Here is a 13,153-nt window from a genome sequence, read left to right as displayed (position 1 = left end):
TTCATAATGATCAAGTGTTGTTGAATATTGGAGGTTATGGTTGCATGTATTCACATTGATTGAAGTGTTAAGGTGTTAAGATGGTGTTGGAAAGGTTAGAGAACCTTGAGTCGTGATTTAGGTATTATAGATTTTGTAGCGACGTCAAACACAATTTTAATGCATCAAATGACGTGAGTGCGATTAACTATGATAGGCATGGGAAATGCCATGCTAGACCTGAATGTGGCAGAGAGGTCTTAGGCTTCTCTGCATTGAGCTTGAGGTTTGTCTGACTAGACACAACATCGCTAAGTAGATAAAAATGGTGATGTTTGAGGTGTTTAAATAAGAGAGAATGACTAGATGAAATAATGAAGAGAAGTATTTAGGAAAGAGTAAGGAAGACTGGAAGAGTAATAATGGAAGGAAGCATAGGGAAAAGGATGAGTATAATAATTATGACTAAGAAAAAGATGAACAAAGATAGAATGCTTCCATAATTGTTTAATCAGTGAAAAGGAGAAAGTAAGGAAGAATTATAAATAATAATAAATAAAAAAAAGTGATAGACGACCATCCATGAAGACCATAAGACCTTTGACAAGGTCTAAGACTAGAGGAAGCTACTAAAGAAGATAATAAACCTAGAGTATGCATTCTTTTAGTCACTTAGTCTCCTTGTACATATTGTATAGGATAATTTTTAACCATGTATTTTGGGTCAAGTAGTGTAGGAATTTTTTTCCTTGTTTTTTTTTTGAAAGGTGTAATTAGTTATTTAGGTAAGGTGTAACTAGACTAAACCATGGGCTTATTTGGGCTTGGATGGTACAAACAAATTTCAAATCCACCAAGGTTGGACGTCCAAGTTTGGTGAGGAAGCCATCCAAGTTTGTTAAAATAAGTCACATGGCCTTGAAAGCGACATCTCAACAAACTAGTTTAAAATAATTATTAATTTAGGTAGAGGGAGTTAACTTAAGCTAACCTATGATGTTTCTAAACTAGGATTAGCTTAGCTTGCTCCATAAACTTCTAAGAAGGTAACTAGAGTTGGTTAGCTTAAGTACAAGATAGCTAACCATGGTTCCACTTGACCATAGTTAGTCTAGCTTGCACCATAAAACCAACCATACTTTTATATGTAAGAATACATATAATGGCCGAAAATCACTTTGGAGTTTATGTGAATTAGATGGCGTCAACCAAGGGGGATTCAACCAATAAAAATATAATGTGCGGCTGTGACTGAAAATTTTCAACCTTTCCTATTAGTTTACTTTATTACTGTGATAAAAAAATGCAAACTCTTTAATTTGTTGGATTTTTTGATTTCAATATTTTCAAAGTAAATGTACGAAATAATTTACTTGTGCTTATTCGAGCTGAGTCGAGTTCCACCAAATTGATTTATCCGGCCCGATTAAAATAATTTGTATCGAGTTTAGTTTTATTTCTTTAAATTTTTTGGCAAATGATATACACATTTTTTATTTTATTAATAAGATTTAAATATATTTTTAGTTCCAATTATAATTAGTGAGTTTTGGTTTTGATTATTGTAAAAAAAAATTCTTTATTTTTTATTTTCCTAAAATTTGTAAACATTAATTTTTGTCTTTATAAAATGAGTAAATTTTTATTTTGGTTCATGTAAAATACTTTTTACTTGGATTTTTATCTCTCTAAAATGTAAAATCACTATTTTTAATCTCTCTAATGATGATGTTAAGGTATATAAAAATATTTATTTTAAAGATTTATAAATGTTTTTTTGAGGGGTTATCCATTAGCATGATATCACTACACCTAAAAGGATCACTTCACTTTTTAATGAATAAACAAGTAGTTGAAAATGATTACATGCATAATAATAAACATTAAACATAATAGTTATAAATTTTACAAGGATGAGTTTTTTTTTATAATAAAGATCAAAATTAAAATTTGATCATTAGATAAGAACTAAAAGCATATTTAAGTATTTTAATAATAAATATGTCTTTATTTTTATTTTTATAAAATATTTCTTAAATATCCTTTCAATTTATTCTTTGTTTAGAATATATTTTATTTTTAAAAGCTATTTTTTTCATTCACTCTCTCTTCCTCTATTCCTTAATTTTGTCCATTACTTTATCCTTCTCTAACCACTTTTAATTGATTCTTCTTTTTAACTTTTTTTTTTCTCTAACAATCAAGACCCTCAGAACTCATTTTTATTATTGCTTAAATAATATTTTTGCATTATGAACTTCATCCACTCATTTTATTTTTAATACTGCATAAATTAGATATAAGGTGGTAAAATATTTTGAAAACATTTGTAAAAGTATGATCCATTAACTTGCTATTAAATTTGAAACACACTAACCCGGTCAATAATTGGTTGGTTTGAGTTGTGTCATAAGTTACGAAAAATTAAAGATTATTTCAATGATAAATACCAAAAACAAAATGTATAAATGAAAACGAAAAGGCAATAAATTTGTATTGTTTTTTAATATAATCAATGATTAGTTGATAGACAACTTGATGACAGAATTTGGAGTGAGTCATCAATGAGCTAGGGCTAGTTCAAATAAAGAAGATTGGTAAATAACCTAGATACAAAAAGGAAAAGTTCAGTAAGATAATAAGATTAGTAAGATAATAATGAGGTTGATTACTGAAGTAGTATAATTTAAATAATATAGTAGTTACTCATGAGTATGTGGTCAACGATATATTTTTGAAGTTATCAATAAATAAATATATATATATATATATATATATATAAAATAAATTAATATTTGAAATTTGTCAATAGGATCGATCGCGGGTAAGATTGAGTTATTTTCAACGCTCCTAGAATAATAATTAATAATATTGGTCAATCCATACATGAAGGGTGAAAACTGATTCCTCCTTCTACTAGCTAATGCATGTTTCACGTAGGAGATAGTGATAATTATAATAAAGTATAAAGGAGTTGGGGGATGTGCAACACATACTTGTAAAGTAAATATTTTTGGTGGAATATTTACTCCGCAAGAGATTTCCACCTGCAATATATAGCAATGACCTCATATTAGTCAGAAAATGCTTAATTCTCTAATGAAAAATTAACAAATTTATACACAAAGTTTTACTTGAAAAATAGATGAAATCAAGAAGAAAGAAATGGAAAACATATATATGTATATATAGGTACCAGTTGTGAGTGAAGAAGCATTAGGAAAACATTTAAGAAACGCTGAATCCATGGAAATTGAACCTGCTACTAACAACACAAAGCACTTCCTTTAGAAAATTAAACACACACCCGTGCAACAGAGAAAACTAGAAGAGAGGTTTTTATAGACTAGATTAGACTTAAAATAGTATCATTGACCAACAAATTGATACACTCCATCACGTCTCATCCTTTTGGGGGAAAATAATTAATTGCAATATAATAATATACACTCCATCGCAGTTGACATGGCCAACTTTGCTAGGCAAATAATAGAAACTAAACCAGTAGCAAGGGATACTCCGGATCCTCCATATCGTACATATGATCAATGAAATTCTACTAAAAATTAATATATTATTTTTATAGACGTGTATCTTGCATTAAAAGTATATATCATGTAAAGTCAAACAAAAGAAGAATTACACGCGTATATTATATTAAAAATGTAAACAATATAAAATTAAAGAAATATAAAAATGCTAGTGAAAATATGATATTTTCAACGGGAGAAAAGTAACAGACAGTGGAAATTTTATAATTTTTTTATATACTTTTGTACATTGATTACTAATTAATTGATGTAAAAAAATGTCCTACTAATAATACCTGGAAAGAAACAAAACGATGTAAAATATTATTTATGTGAAAAGTGATGTTTTACATCGTTTATGTATATAACCAATATAGAACGAATTTTTAAAATCTCCTCCTTCTCTTTTCTTAGTCGTGACCCTTGCAACTTGCTTTGTGACACAATATCAGTTACTTCTCCGGATGAGATTACTACTGTTACACTTTTTATGATCTTGTTTATCTTTTCTTACATAGATGTCACTATAATCTCCCTCACACGCCTTGACACAATACCAGTTACGTTACTTCTCTGGATGAGATTACTGTTACACTTTTTATTATCTTGTTTATCTTTTCTTAGATAGATGTCACTATAACCTCCCTCACACGCCTTTTCCTTGTGTTACTAGAAGGCTCTCCTAAAAAACAAAAACCTCTAGCTATTACACATATTCCTCTCTCATCGCTACACTGTAAATTTATTTCTTATTGTACTGACTCTTCCATGATATGTAACAGTGATGGGGATCCTTTGGAATTTCTGTTGCTCATTTCGAAACACATAATAAAATAATAAAGCGTAGTTAGTAACCTCTCATTGTTTAAAGACCAATAAAATAATAAAAACTCACCGTGACTTGCTATAGCTCATCATAATCTTAATAATTATAAATATTAGTTCATGTTATGTTTCCCACCTAAAACGCATATATTAAATGACATCACATAAATCTCTTTAGGTACTTTAACTTCTATCAATTTAAAGATATACTTGAAGTATGTGTATGCCATTTTCCAGGTATTTTTACATCTATCCATTCTATATAGAATATATTATGTGTAATTGAATTACACCTTTATATTTAGGTGTTACACCCTTTTACACCGAACATAATAAATATGGATTATTGATTTTGAAAAACAATTATATTAAAACATTTTAAAACATAAATTTGATGTAGAATTTTATATATCTACGTCGTTTCTCTATATAACCAATGTAAATATGTATACATCTTTTTTTTTTTTTATTTACAAAATTGTTACCTCATTTTTTATTTACATCATTTCTATTGAAATCAATGTCGATATAGCGATATAAAATAATACTTTTCTAGTTTCTATTAAAAGATTCACAAAACTTTAATTAAAATCTCAAAATTATAACACGAAGAGCTTTAACCAAATTAAAAATAAGGTACAAACCGATTAATTACATAAATCTAATAAAAACATCAACATCAAAAAATAAGTTTCACTATATAAATGCAAAAAAAAATAAACTCTTAGCTATGATGTTACATTATCAAAGTAAGGCTCAAAACAACTATAGAATTAAGCTTCGAGGTTCATCGCCACCAAAATCTTGTTTTTGTACCTAATATAATCTTACAAGTGGCGATCAACCTAAATACTTACAACGACAACAACAAGATGGAGTGAGAATGCATCTCATCCATTTATAACATATACAAGGCATAGAATAACCCTAATAAAATATAAAAGCAACTTTAAACATCATCCAACAATATAAGGACATACACTTGAGGCATGTGTATGTCATTTTTTATACCACTTTTTTCTTCTTTTTTGAGTCAAAGTTAAGCCATTCATATAGCTACACATCGCTTTAAGAGACCAGCTTCCATTGGATTTCCCACATAAATCTAATAAACAATTTCTTCCAAAATTAGCATATTCAAACTTTATTCTCAAACATATAGGAAGTCTCTTGACACTAGCTACCATCCATCTATTGGGTTTTTCACATAAATATATATTACTGATTAATAATATTTATTACAAAATTTGTCATATTGAAACTATACCAAATGGGAACTAAGTATCATGTTCCATCCACGTGTCGTGCCTAGTCAATAGTCTCGAGCACTTAGGCCAAAACACTTTACAATGGGGGTGTTGATGCCTAATTTTGTTCAAGGCACATAAATAAGGAAATGGACTTTTAACATAAGAAGGAGTTTTTGAAGGCCCGAAAATAACATCAGAGCAGACTAACATGACATCTAGAGGCCCAAAACATAAAGGGTCAGAATTAGGACCCCGGAACGGGCCGTTCCAAGCTTAGAAAAAAGTCTATAAAACTAGGCTAGAACACCCCATTCTAACCTAGTTTGTTACATACAAAATTCAAAACTGAAATAGGCCATTCCGCTTTGGGAATGGGTTGTTCCAGTTTTAAATTTTGTGTGTAACATAAAGGCCCAGAACATTTCATTCTGAATTCAAAATGGTCTGTTCTAGTGAATTTTCGTGCCTATAAATAGTAGACTCGTTTGCAACAACAGAAAAAAAAGGAAAAAAATTACTTATTAAAGTCTTGTATAAACTCAAAATTCTCTCTCTCCCTCCTTTTGTATTTCTGGAGAGTTGTGAGGTACATTGTAGTGTGAAAGCGGCCAAAAAGTGCTTCAAGTATTCCACATTTGAAGAACACTTTATAAAAGCTCACTCAAGAGGTATTCCCACCAATCTTCTTATCCATTTTCTACTTCTTTTATTGTAAATATTGCTATAACTAAAAAAGGACAATCACGTAGATGTCTTAGGGTAAATTGGGTAATTTATGTTTAAAACATGTAAATAATCATTAATAAAGGGAACCAAATATTTAAACTTTTATTCTCTATCGTGCTAGTTTCATCATAAGGGTACCAATTTAGGGCATTGCAGGGTGCCTAACACATTCCTTGTACGTAACCGACCCCCGAACCCAATTTTGATTGTGAAAGCCATTTTTGGTATTTTTAAGAATCTTTTTTTTTTCCTTTTTCCTGATGCTTTGAGCAAAACATCAGTGACGACTCCATGAACTCTTTTCAAAATCGTTAATTAGGGATTAATCTGGTCTTCGGGCATTCCTTAATTGACGAGATTTCAAATTTGAAGTCTTAATCATCTGTGGGTAAGATCGAAATCTTTTGGGTTCTGACAGATGGCAACTCCACTAGGGAAGCTTAAAGAGGGTCAGACCCAAATAAATGATGAAATTAGCGAAATAAGAATAATAGGTCAAATATTTGTTCTTTTTACTTTGTTTGCTTTCTATGTATTGACTTTGATGGCTTTATAACTTTATGTTTGAAATAAACAATTATACACAAACCCTTGCACACAACAGTTCCCTCTATACCCGAGGGCATGAACGTGTAAATGTAGGGAGTGATTGACATATGACCGGCCCAAGTATGACCTTGGAGCCTATAAGCCTTGTCAGAAATCACACTCAAGGTGATAACCGGTTACTCTAACCAGAAATACTGCGTCAGACCTTAGAGTTCTCTAGTGACAATTGACAGAGGTACTGGGTCCCTATATGGGGGTAAACTACAAGAAAAATGCAAATTATCGACGGGTATAAATTCGTTGGAAAATTTATATTTTCGACAGAAAAAAAATCCGTCAGAAAATTTATATTTTTGACAGATAACTTTCGATCCGTCGGTAATTTTCGACGGATACAAATCTGTCGAAAAATTTATATTTTCGACGGATAATTTCTAACAGATACAAATCCATTGAAAAATTTAAATTTTCGATGGATATATCCGTCAGTAATATAAATTAAAAGTTATTAAATTTCATCAATCAAATTATTAAATTAAAATTTATTAAATTTTACTAATAATTAATATAGAAAAAATTGATTAGCTTTGGAATAAATTATTTGCCAACAATGTAGTTGAAAAATTAATTATTTTAAATTATTTAACTAGAATCTTATTGACAATTTACTATATGATCTTGATATTTTTGTATAACTAATATCTGGTTTTAAATTTGATATGAAAATATTATGATATAATTAGATAAGATTTTAAATTAGTATTTTTTTAATGGTTGATAATTAGAAAATAAAACAAGGATAAATATATTTTTTGAATTTTATATCTTAGATTTAAGATGAATAAATATATTAAGTTAATAAATAATTTAATTAAAATATTAAAATTTAATTTATAAAAATAATATTTTAAAAGAGAAGGGTTATAATAACACTGGTGTAACTTTTACTAAGTATTACACCGCTCAATAACTTTATGTTAAATGTTAATTTTATAAATTCAATCGCTAGATTGAAAGTTCATATCACTTAATATATTTATATCAAACAAAGATGTGAAGTCTTTGTGCAGTTTGTTTACTTCTATGTCTGACTTTAATCATGACTTAGATGTGTCTGTACCACTTCTGGCATTTTGACTGCGAGTGTTGTCTTTCTCTGAAGAGTAGTTGTACTTGCTCTGACACATGCAGCTTTGACTTGTGAACTCACGATTTTCTATTTGTCTTCTTTTTCTTCACACAATCTGATGTCTTCATATCTTCTTTTTATGCGCGTAGATGATATACACCATTTCTTATTGTTACTTAGCTTAATTTAGACGCTTTTCCATGTTCTTCGTCTGCATCTGAAACTTGAGTCTCTATCTCTGAACCATTTCTTCGTCTCCTCTTTATCCAACGTCTGATATTTGATCTTTGACCTTTGAGCTTCATTTTGATCTTGATCAGACTTGGTCTTGTATCATATGAGGCTTGATCATTTTCCCTCTTGTGCTGAGCTTGGCTTTATTTCATATCTTCAATTGATGTCCTATAGCTTTTACTCTTTGTCTTAGTTTCGATGTGGTAAGGTTGTACATGCTTCATTTTACTTGTTTTTATGTTTATTTGTGTTTTACGAAAGCACTAACACACTTGTTAGAAATAGCAATATGTATTATATTTGTCTCATTCAAAACCTTGTTGGGATTGCTTCATCTGATTCAATAGTGAAACCCTCCTCTCATCTAGACACTCCATGGCTGCCAAAATATCCTCTAAATGTTTGAATCCATTCTTCTACTTTTTCTGGGTCGTATTCACCTCTAAAATATGGTGGTTCATTTTTCTTAAAATCAGCTAGGGTGGTTCTATCCATAAAAGCCTGTTGTTGGGCCAAAGCTTGCTGAGTTATGGCCACAGCCATTTCCCGCATAGCTTGTGCCACATCAACCATAGGGTCATGTCTAGGTGGCATTTTTCTACCTACAGTTTATCCTATTAAGTTAAAAACTAATAATGTTTTCTAATCATACAATATTAAGAAAACTCAACAAAATTTAATCAAATTCAAGCAATCTCAAATAATTTTAAACAATCAAATAAAGAACTTAAATAACCTACAACCTAATGGATAACCCCCTCTCTAGATTACATATGCTAATTATAACTAATAATTTATAATTACTAATATTTACATTATTATGGATAATATGTAGAAAAAATACTAAAATAAATGAAGGCATTTATCTAATAATATGTTTTATTCAATAAAAGTTACTACATATTACAAACCATTTTATAACAACCTAGTATAATAACACCCTCATCCTATGCTCTGGATTTTTGCATCTGACCTTCTAACTGCACATACAAGTTTTCTACATTATGATATCTCTAATATCTGGGTTTAAAACTATATATGGGGTTAGACATTTAATTTCATTCACATCTCACACAAACAAATCAGACAAGTGCATAATAAGTTCATACAATTATCAATACATACAACAAATTGATAAGATTTTTCATTAATAATAGTCCAAATAATGCAATATGCTTATGAGAATGAGATGCAGATTTTGACTGAAAATATACTTTTAAAAATCATGTTGACTCAATACTCTATAGAGATTTTCCCTTTTGAGTGTTTAGTGAAGCTAGAGCTTAACATCACTCAGTCCAGTGATTCGACAATGCCCCATTAAACGCGAACAAGTAGATAGTAGTTAGAGTGTTAGTGCACCCGATAGGCTACCACGACACAAAATAAAATAAAGACTTGCCATCTATGGGGTTGCCTATTCCCAAACACTCCCTATACCAGAGGTCCCGTCTTACCCATTCTACTCAAACCCCATTTACTATCTTCTGACACTAGTAGCATAAAACAAATACCTTAGTCAAACTTTTACAACCATATCAAGTTCTCTCTCACTTTATACTTTCCTTTATCCATCTCGTATTGCCAACTTTCCTTGATAGTATGATGGCATCGTTACTAGCATTGGTGGAGAGATGATGACCAATGTGTAGGGAGCCTTGACTCCTTGGATCAAGTTCTTCAAGATTGATGTCTTTGATGGAGAAAAAGATGAAAATAGAGGTTGGATAGAAGGTGTTTAATGAAAGGCTTGAGAAGGCACTCTAGGGTTTGGCTCACTCCATGGATGATGAAGGCCACTTCTAGGATTTCTCTCAAGGTGAATATAGGTAGGGTTTGGCCAAATATTAGCCAAGAGTGACTAAGGAAAATATTAAGGAACAAGGATCACTCAATATTATAAATACCAAAGCATTTACAAGGAGGCTAGCCTAGGGTATTTATATAAGGGATGATGCATTTAGGGTTACATTTGATAGTGCATGGCCAAGTAATGCAAGCCAAATGCACTTCAAATCAAACCTAAATTAACCCTAGATGCTACTTGGTGGCCAAGGATGGAATCTTTGGGTTTGGTTAAGCTACATCTAGGTGCATGATAAGACCATGCAACCTAGGTGCCCTCCACTTGGGCATAGGCCATGCCAAGTCCAAAAATAAATCCAATGCCACCAAAAAACATGTCTAGGCCTAGTTTCCAACCTTAATAAAATACCCTAGCTATAAAATAAAATCCTATAATCTAAGGCACCCCATAATACAAGGGTAAAATGAGAAATACAAGTAAAAATAAATCCTATGTCTAAGGTACCCAAAATACAAGGGTAAAATAGGAAATTAAAGACAAGGGTAAAATAGGAATAAACTTAATTCAATGCTAACAAGGCTTAAGAGAATGATTAATAGCCATAAAAAGTATGTCTCTAGGGGTGTTAGCTCCTCTATCCTTTTCCAATCTCCTAGCCATGGGGCTAGTGATGGTCCTACATGAAGCTCCAAGGATGGTCCTCCATCATCCCCTCCTTCTTGAGAAGGATTTGACCTCAAATCTTTAAGCTTATCCATGCCTTTGGTCCCTTCAAAAGATGTGAGACCACAATTATGAAGTTAGCGAAAATATACACAAAAGGGGGTTGAATGTGTGTGTTTGGATTTGAAGGAATTTTTAAAAATGTTTTCCAAGAGTGCTATTGGCAATTTTAATTAGAATCTTCGTCTAATGACTTTTGTTTTAACAAAACTGATTTTCAACGTAGACGATGAAGTAAACTGGTTTTCAGTCTAGAAAACGTTATCGTCTGGTAAAATAGTTTCAACAAGATCAAATAGGTTTTCGTCCAAAGATTTGTTGAAAAACGAAGTAAACCAGGTGTAAAGTATGTAATGCTGGAAAGTAAAGAGAATGCACAGATAGTTATACTGGTTCACTCAATCTGAGCTACGTCTAGTTTCCTTCCGCATAATGGTTCCACTAATCACAAAGGATTACAAGTATTCTCAGCGAATTCTGGCTCGTCAACATACTTCTCTTTGTCCCCCAAAGTTGTAATCAATTGACATTGATTTTGTTTAATAAGTTCTTATACTTGTACCAGTCACAAAGAGAACCTTTTTATTTTTTCATCCTTTTTAGTTATTTTTCACTATTAGGTGTATTAAGTCTTGTATTGTGTGTCAATTATAATGTTATATTGTTGTTTTTAGCTTAACTTAACAAGAAGGAAATTTCTTTTCAGAGACAAATGACTTTAGTGATTAATATTTAATAGTGTGATGCTATAAGATATTTTGGAGTAATTAATGTAAATGAATTTTTAACTAATGTAGATTTGCCTTGTAGACACCCAATTTCGTCCGAGGGGCATACAAACGAAGAAATGGACATCTATTATCAAAAAAAGGAGCTCCCAATCATGGAAATAACAGGACATGACATCAGAAGGCTAAAAGCCCAAAAAAGCTGGTTTTAGTAGCCCGGAACAGGCTGTTCCAAAACTGGAACGGGCCGTTCCAATTTACAAAAAGAGCCTAAAACCCTAAACTGGAACGGGCCGTTCCAAAGTTGGAACGGGCCGTTCCAAAATTGGAACGGACCGTTCCAGGCTCTTTAAAAAAGGCTAAAACATACATTTGGAACGGGCCGTTCCAAATAACAAAAAATGCTTAAATCCTTAATTTGGAACGGGCCGTTCCAGAATGGCATTTATGTGTTAAACGCGCCTCTGGAACGGGCCGTTCCAATTTTAGAACGGCCCGTTCCAATACACTTAATTAACACGTAACGACCAGATCCAGAATGGGCCGTTCCGATTTCGGAATGGGTCGTTCTGGACCCTGTCTGAAGCCTATAAATAGACAGCTTGGGCACATTTCTGGGGGACTCCAGAATTTCGTCCAGACTCCTTAGAGCACGAAATTTCTCCTTTTTTCTCTCTCCCCCTCTCTTTTGTATTTCTTGAGATTTTGTGAGGCATTATAGTGTGAAAGGTTGCCACAAAGCACCTATATTTTTCGGGTTGCGACAGATGGCGACTCTGCTGGGGATGTTTAAAGAGGGTCAGGCCCATTTAATTGATGAAGTTAATAAAATAAAAAATAATAATTTAAATATTTTTTCCCTTTACCTTGTTTGGCTTTGATATCTGTTTGCTTATTTAAATTCCGCACCTGTTTGAAATAAAATTGTACACAAACCTTCGCACACAACAGTTCCCCCTACACCCGGGGGCATGAGAGTATTAAACATAGGGAGTAGTTGACGTACGACCGGCCCAAGTTTGGCCTTGGAGCCTGCGAGCCTTGTTGGAATCACACTCAAGGTGATAACCGGTTACTCTAGCCCGAAATATTGCGGCAGACCTTAGAGTTTGCCAGGTGACGGAAATAGAGATACTGGGTCCCTATAATGGGGGAACCTTGGGGGCCTTAAGACCAGTGAGATTAGAACTTTCCTATACAATGCACTTTTCTTGCAGGGACCACAGACCAAGGATTTAAACGTGACTGTTCGCGAGTGTACATTTGTTTGAGCATATGTGTGTTGCATTTGTTTGTGTTTATTTATTTTAAATGGATAAGAATTACAAACAAATAGATATTAATAAAAAAAATATGATGAAAATTTAACTCCCTTCTATATACCCTAACTCTAAAGCATCATATAGGGTAGTTTATTTCAAAAAAAAAAAAACAAAAACAAAAAATATAGCAAAAAATCTAGCAAAAAAATCATGCATCATAACCCTTAGTCAAAAACATGATAAATTTTAGGCAGAAAATAAATATCATGCATCTCCTAGGATAGTGCATTAGCATACATTCATTAGAAATGGAAAGCACACATAATAGTATGCAAAGAATGTTCTCTAAACAAAAATCAATGAGAATGATATCCGTTGAATCTCTCATGTGTCTTTGCATCCTACTTTACG

The 13,153-nt window shown here is 31.9% G+C and overlaps 1 protein-coding gene across 2 annotated transcripts in view; it reads right to left on the bottom strand.

Moving 5' to 3' along the window:
* Positions 1–3,355, bottom strand: part of LOC109815140 (glycinol 4-dimethylallyltransferase) — a 67,357-nt gene extending 64,002 nt beyond the window's left edge. The window contains exon 1 of one of the 2 annotated variants that reach the window (XM_083059458.1): positions 3,176–3,355. In XM_083059458.1, coding sequence (XP_082915584.1) covers positions 3,176–3,227 — 52 coding nt within the window. In that variant the 5' untranslated portion in view covers positions 3,228–3,355. The remainder of the gene's footprint in view (positions 1–3,175) is intronic. The other variant, XM_083059457.1, reaches the window with a different exon arrangement.
* Positions 3,356–13,153: the final 9,798 nt, after the last annotated feature.

Source organism: Cajanus cajan, chromosome 7 (genome assembly GCF_000230855.2).
Source record: "Cajanus cajan strain Asha chromosome 7, NIPB_CcT2T_4, whole genome shotgun sequence".
In the NCBI taxonomy this organism is placed as follows: Eukaryota; Viridiplantae; Streptophyta; class Magnoliopsida; order Fabales; family Fabaceae; genus Cajanus; species Cajanus cajan.
The sequence above is the reverse complement of the archived record's forward strand: the minus strand, read 5'-3'. Positions and strand labels throughout refer to the sequence as shown.